At 38.9% G+C, this 7,682-nt stretch overlaps 1 protein-coding gene across 4 annotated transcripts in view; it reads right to left on the minus strand.

Moving 5' to 3' along the window:
• TESK2 (testis associated actin remodelling kinase 2) overlaps positions 1-7,682 on the minus strand; it is a 172,968-nt gene that overhangs the window by 119,173 nt on the left and 46,113 nt on the right. For all 4 annotated transcript variants that reach the window (XM_037742865.1, XM_037742863.1, XM_037742864.1 and 1 more), the window contains one exon: positions 4,015-4,322. In XM_037742865.1, coding sequence (XP_037598793.1) covers positions 4,015-4,236 — 222 coding nt within the window. In that variant the 5' untranslated portion in view covers positions 4,237-4,322. The remainder of the gene's footprint in view (positions 1-4,014; positions 4,323-7,682) is intronic.

Raw genomic sequence — 7,682 nt, forward strand, 5'->3', positions numbered from 1 at the left:
AGAGAGAGAGAGCAACCCTTGCTAACATGGTTGACTGTGACATGAAGGGTGCCAAACCATTCAATGGGAAAAGAACAGTCTTTTCAACAAATAGTGTTTGTAAAACTTGGTATCCAGGGCAAAAGAATGAAATTGGACCCTTATTTACACCATATTGAAAAATTAACTTAAAATGATCAATAACCTAAATGTAAGAGTTAAAACTATAAAACTCTTAGAAGAAAACATTGTGGAAAATCTTCATTATACTGGATTTGGTGAAAATTTCTTGGATTGACACAAAGCAAAGGTAACAAAAGAAAAAATTAATTGGACTTAAATTTTACATCTGTGCAAAAAATGACGCCATCAAGGGAGTAAAAAGACAAACTACAACTTGTGAGAAAATATTTGCAAATCATATATCTAGGAAGGGATAAATATTCCCTATATAGAAAATAAATAAATACAATGCAATTCAAAAATGAGCAAAGAATTCAAATACACATTTCTCCAAGAAAATATACAAAAAAGATCAATAAGCATGTGAAACAATGCTCAATATGACCAGTAATTTAGAAAAATGCAAATCAAAGCCACGAGACACCACTTTTCACACCAATTAGGATGACTATCATGAAAAAGAAAAAGAGAAAAATAAGTGCCAGTGAGCATGTAGAGAAATTAGAACCCTTATGTATTGCTGATAGAACTGTAACATGGCACAACCACTATGGAAAACAGTTTGGTGGGTCTTCAAAAAGTTAAACATAGATTGGCTAAGTGAAATAAGGCAGTCAAAAAAAAGACAAATACTCTATGTTTTCACTTACATAAGATATCTAGGGTAGTCAAACTCTTAGAAATAAAGTAGGATAGTAGTTGCCAGGGGTTGAGGGGAATGGAGAAATGGGGAGTTGTTTAATGAGTACAGAGTTTCAGTTTTGCAAAATGAAAAAGTTCTGGAGTTTGGATGCACAACCACGTGTACATACGTAACACAACTGTTACGTATGTACTTAACATACTTAAATACTATCAAGATGGTAAGAAAAAAAAATGTGTTTTGTTTTGTTTTGTTTTTTTCTTTCCCCAGAGACAGGGTTTCATCATGTTGCCCAGGCTGGTCTCAAACTCCTGGGCTCAGTCAGTCCTCCCGCCTTGGCCTTTCAAACTGCTGGGATCACACGTTTGAGTCACCATGCCCAGCCAAGATTGTAAATTTTATATGTATTTTACCATAGTCTTTTCTTAAAGTTAAACATAGAAGTACTCAAACGACTTAGCAATTCCATTTATAGCTAAATACCCAAAAAAATTCCAAGCAGAGAACCAAACAGATACTTGTATATCAATATTCATAGCAGCATCATTCACAATAGTCCAAAGGTGGAAACAACTCCACCATCAACAAACAGATAAAATATGACATATACATATAATAAAATATTAGCCAGAATGAAATTCTGATATATGCTACAACATGGATAACCCTGAAAACATTTTGCTAAGTGAATTAACTCTGACACAAATGGATAAATATTATATAATCTACTTACATAAGGTACCTAGAATAAGCAAATTCATAAAAACAGAAAGTAGAAGATATTATGACTTCCCCTGTACTCTTTAACCAGTAAACAATTGCCACAGTTTGGCCCACTACAAAACCCTTAAAAACCTTAACCCCAAACTTCTAGGGAGATGGATTTGAGGTTTCCCTCCATCTCCTCATTCGGTGGCCCTATGATTAAACCTTTCTCTGCTGCAACCTGATTTTTCAGCTTATTGACTTGCTATGTGCATTGGGTAATGAACCTATTTACAGTTACAGATGGGAGAATTAGTGAGTTAATGTTTCATGGATACAGAGATTCCACTTAGAATGATGAGAAAGTTCTGGAAAAGGATAATGGGCATGGTTGTACAACATTATAAATGTAATTAATTAATGACACTGAACTGTACACTTAAAAAATGACTAAGATGATAAATTTGTTATATACATTTTACTACGATAAAAAGTATTTTAGAGAAGGTATGTAGAGACAATTCTGGAGCTGTTTCGGTCCAAAAATAACAGACATAGGAAAGTACAGCTATTAATAAAAGAAACAATAGGGGCTGGGTATGGTGGCTCTTGCCTGTAATCCCAACACTTTGGGAGGCCGAGGCAGGTTGATCACTTGAGCCCAGGAGTTTGAGAGCAGCCTGGGCAACAAGGCGAAACCCCATCTCTCCAAAAAATACAAAAATTAGCCAGGCATGGTGTCATGCACCGTTAGTCCCAGTTACTCTGGAGGCTATGGTGGGAGGATCATCTGAGCCCAAGGAGGTCAAGACTGCAGTGAGCCATGATCACACCACACTGCACTCTAGCCTGGGTGACAGAGCACGACCCTGTCTCAAAAAATAAAATAAATTAATAAAATAGGTCAGGCACAGTGGCTCACACCTGCAAACCTAGCACTTTGGGAGGCCAAGGCAGGCGGATCACTTGAGGTCAGGAGTTCAAGACCAACCTGGCCAAAATGGTGAAACCCTGTCTCTACTAAAAATATAAAAATTAGCCAGGTGTGGTTATAGGGCCTGTAATCCCAGCTACTAGGGAGGCTGAGGCAGGAGAATTGCTTAAACCTGGAAGGCAGAGGTTGCAGTGAGCCGATATTGCACTACTACATTCCAGCCTGGGTGACAGAGTGAGACTCCATCTCAAAAAATAAAATAAAATAAATAATAAAGCCAAAACGGTTTTTTTTCCTTAAAAGAATTTTTTAACATGCTAATGGGAATACTTAGTAGTGAATATACAATGCAGAAAAGAGAGGGGAGAATTTCTTAGGCAATGCCTATCAGCAGGCAAATAGAAATGGGATGTACAATATAAACAGAAATAATGAACTTAGGAGCATGGGTAGTTGATCCATAGCACAAGGTATAAGGGCCAAATAACGGTGTAAAGATGTGTGTGGATAGCTATTTGTAGTAATGGGAGTCTGTGGAAGTTCTCTTCTACTTGCTTCAATTTTTTCAGTGAATTAGGAAGCAATTCATTAATTACTGACAATAAGGACGAGAGAGGAAATACTGGGATTTGACGAGAGAAGAAAAGACCCTCCTGAGGGAGGATGTGAACTAGGGAAATACGAATGCTTAGGAGCATTAAGGGCTCTTTTTCTTTGAGACAGAGCCTTGCTATGTTGCCCAGGTTGCTCTTGAACTCATAGCCTCAAGCGAGCCTCCTGAGTAGCTCAGACTACAGTTGAATGCCGCTATACCCAGCTATCAATTTTACCAAAGATAAGCAAACAAAAACTATATATGTGGGTGTATATATATATATAATCTTTATGTATATAAGGTGTGTGTATGATGTATGTATAAGCACAGAGTTCAGAAGTATACACACCAAACTGTTAATAGTGGTTATTACTGAAGAATGTATGTGTGGATACATATACACATGTGTGGGTAGGGGTAAAGGTGAGGTGGAAGAGACTCCTATACAATTTGAATTTTTAACCAGCACATATTATTTTTGGGATTCAAACAAAATATCTTTTTTTTTTTTTTTTTTTGAGACGGAGTTTCACTCATGTCACCCAGGCTGGAGTGCAATGGCGCTATCTCAACTCACCGCAACCTCCGCCTCCTGGGCTCAGGCAATTCTCCAGCCTCAGCCTCCTGAGTAGCTGGGATTACAGGCACGCGCCACCATGCCCAGCTAATTTTTTGTATTTTTAGTAGAGATGGGGTTTCACCATGTTGACCAGGATGGTCTTGATCTCTTGACCTCGTGATCCACCCGCCTCGGCCTCCCAAAGTGCTGGGATTACAGGCTCGAGCCACCGTGCCCAGCCCAAACAAAATATCTTAATGTAAGTTAATAAATAGCTTGAAAAGAGAATTTAGAACAGTGTTCAATCTACAGCACCTTGATTAGGCAAATCCTACATCCTAATTAAACACAACTATCAACCTGCAGTAAATGTGACCACAGCAAGACAATATGAGAAAAGCTGAAGTATCACTCACCTTGAACACTTCAGAAAAGAAGCCAGACCCTATTTTTTCACAGGTGAAATCATCCAAACGCGTCAGTCTGGAAAAGGCACTTATAAGAGCTCTATATGAAGATGGCCAAACTCTTCCGACCTGGCTCACATTTCCATCTCCTCCACCACCTCCTTCAAACTCTTCAAGACGCTCTACACGTGGAGGAAATCCCGCAATTGAATTCCGTTTGCTCCGATCCATAGTCTCAATAATCACCTTTTTCTTCTTTTAAGAAGGAACTCCACATATAAATTTTTGCTGAATTTTACTTCTCTTCTGGTTTGACACTAAATAAGAGATCAAAAAAATTTCCATTTAAATTCTTTAATGAATAAATACATAGCATTAAATGCTCAATGCAAAAATATTTCCTTTCACATTCTAGTTCTTGGTTTTCAGATCTAAAAAATGCTTTATGTCTTTACCCTCAAATAACACTGATATATTTAGAGCCCAAGATACAGTCAGTCTTTGCCATGAGTAGAATATCATAAAGATCACCAATTACATTCCAAGTAACAAAATAACAATGATAATATCTATCATTCATTGAGCACCTACTGTCTAGGAAACATAGTATAAGAGCTTGACACACATCATGACAATTGATTCTCAGATAATCCATGATATAAGGCTTATTATGCTCATTTCACAGAGAGATAAAAAAATCAGTCACTAAAAGGCAGAGATAAAATTAAAATGGAGGCTGGGCACAGTGGCTCACATCTGTAATCCCAGCACTTTGGGAGGCCTAGGCGGGTAGATTACTTGAGGTCAGGAGTTTGAGACTAGACTAGCCAACACGGTGAAACCCCATCTCTACTGAAAATATAAAAATTAGCCAGGCATGGTAGCAAGCACCTATAATCTCAGCTACTCAGGAAGCTGAAGTAGGAGAATCACTTGAACCTGGGAGGCAGAGGTTTCAGTGAGCCAAGATCATGCCACTGCACTCTAGCCTGGGCAGCAGAGTGAGACACTGTCTCAAAAACACAAAACAAAAAAAAATTAAAATGCAAAGCCTGTCTGCTTCTTTTTACCAATGCCTTTTATAGCCTCATATAATTTTCTTTTTATTTGAAAAATTAATTCCAAATATATAAAACAAAGATTACAAGGAGACTTCAAGATTATATATTATATAATTTTTAAAAAAGGAAAACTATATCTAAAAGCAATCTAAAAATTCACTGTTGATGAAACAGCACAGTCCAGTAGAAGTAACTATAGAAGGCTCCGTCCCATCTGGTACATAACTAAGAATAAAAGCATAAGCCTACTTTTTCTTTTAGCCTGTCTCTCCCTATTTCTACTTTTTTCCATGAGACTCAACTGTAAGGAAGGGTTCTATGCAAAATACAACATTGTGATTCCTCAATTAGTGAAATATTTTCATAAAGGAGGTGGCTACCTACCCAGTCTACCACTACCACTTCCAACCAAGCCCTGCAACTCAAAGAAAAGTGGCAAGAATCCCAGAGCCATCTTAACAACATGAGTCTGCCTTCTTAGACATTGCCAGAAGTCAGCACTGTACCCAGTGCATACAACCACAGTTACCTTCCTGGCTATTTGCAATTGGAATTAAGATATTCCAGTCTCAATGGCAGCTTTCCAAAATGGAAGCCATGTAAACTCAGGAGCTGCTGGCCAAGGCCATTTTCTATAATACCGCCTGGAAGGCAGAAGAAGTCAAGGGATTGAGGCCAATTTGCAGGGGAAAACATTTCCCTATTCTGCTCTAATCTCCAATTCTTAAGGCTAACTGCATCCTGAGGTTCCATGAGATCTCCCTGAATATTTTTGCTTAATCTAGTTCTACCACAGCCTTCAAAGAAGGAAGAATACTCTGAGTTCCCAAATAACGAAACATTTAAGTACTTCCATTAAATCGGTGCCAAAAAGTGGCATCAGCACCACCAGACCAAATATTTACATCCACAAGAACAAAAATTTAGGGTTGGCTGGCTGCAGTAGCTCATACCAGTAATCCTAGCACTTTGGGAGGCCAAGGCAAGAGGATCGCTTGAGCCCAGGAGTTTGAGACCAGCCAGAGCAACATAGTGAGACCTTGTCTCTACGAAAAAAAGTAAAAATTAGCTAGGCATGATGGCATATGCCTGTAGTCCCAGCTACACAGGTGGCTGAGGCAGGAAGATTGCCTGACCCCAGGAGTTTGAGGCAGCAGTGAGCTGTGACAGTGCCACTGCACACCAGCCTAGGCAACAGAGCAAGACCTTGTCTCAAAAAAAATTTAGGGTTATAAGACAAAAACTTTGCAGTCACAAAAAAGAATGAAATAATGTCCTTTGCAGCAACACAGATGCAGCTAAAAGCCATTATTCTAAGTGAACTAATGCAGAAACAAAAAACCAAATATCACATGTTCTCAATTATAACTAGGAGCTAAATCTTGGGTTCACATGAACATAAAGATGGGAACAACAGACAGAGGGAGGTAGGCAAGGGCTAAAAAACTTCCTATTGTGTATGTTCACTATCTGGGTAATGGAATCAATAGAGGTCCAAACCTCAGCACCACACAATACCCTTATAACAAATCTGCCATACCTCCTGAATCTAAAATATAAATAGAAATTTAAAAATAAAACACAGGCTGAGCACGGTGGCTCACACCTGTAATTTCAGCACTTTGGGAGGCTAAGCCGGGTGGATCACCTGAGGTCAGGAATTCAAGACCAGCCTGGCCAACATGGCAAAACACTGTCTCTACTAAAAATACAAAAAAATTAGCCAGGCATGGCGGTGGACACCTGTAATCTCAGCTACTCAGGAGAGTGAAGCAGGAGAATCGCTTGAACCCAGGAGGCAGAGGTTGCAGTAAGACAAGATCATGCCATTGCACTCCAGACTGGGCAAGAAGAGCGAAATTCCGTCTCAAAATAAACAAAGTAATAAAAATAAAAATAAAATAAAATAGGGTCAGGTGCAGGGGCTCATTCCTGTAATCCAAGCCAGGAGGATCTCTTGAGCCCAGGGGTTCAAGATTAGACTTAGCAACACAGCAAGACCCCCATCACTAAAAAAAATAATAATTTTTAAAACCAAAGTTTTCTAATTTTATAGCTAGTAAAAAAACATCGAGTTCAGTCATTCATTTTATATTTGAAGAAACATAAGGCCCAGAAAGTGGAAATGCTAAAAATTAATGCTATAACCTATTTACTAGCAAAACTATACTTGGAACTAAGGACCCAAGGGTAGTGCATTTCTCGAAGTGTGTCTGTTGATAATGTGCTTCAAACTACCTGAGAAGCTTGTTTAAAACACAGAGTCATGGGTCTCACCCTTGACAGCTTTTTTTTTTGAAATACAAAGTTTCAAAAAGACCTATGTTGCCCAGGCTAGTCTTGAACTCCTGGCCTCAAGTGATCCTCCCACCTGAGCCGCCCAAAGTGCTAAGATTACAGGTGTGAACTGCACTTGACCACTTAAAAAAAAAAATCAGGAATTTTACAAACATTTCCTCATTTAATCCTCAAAACATGGCCAGGTACAGTGGCTCATGCCTGTAATCCCAGCACTTTGAGAACTGCTTGAACCCATGAGGCAGAGATTGCAGTGAGCTGAGATAGGACCACTGCACTCCAGCCTGGGTGAAAGAGCGAGACTCCGTCTCAAAAAAA

The sequence above is a fragment of the Cebus imitator genome, unplaced genomic scaffold (genome assembly GCF_001604975.1).
Source record: "Cebus imitator isolate Cc_AM_T3 unplaced genomic scaffold, Cebus_imitator-1.0 Scaffold129, whole genome shotgun sequence".
Lineage (NCBI taxonomy): Eukaryota > Metazoa > Chordata > Mammalia > Primates > Cebidae > Cebus > Cebus imitator.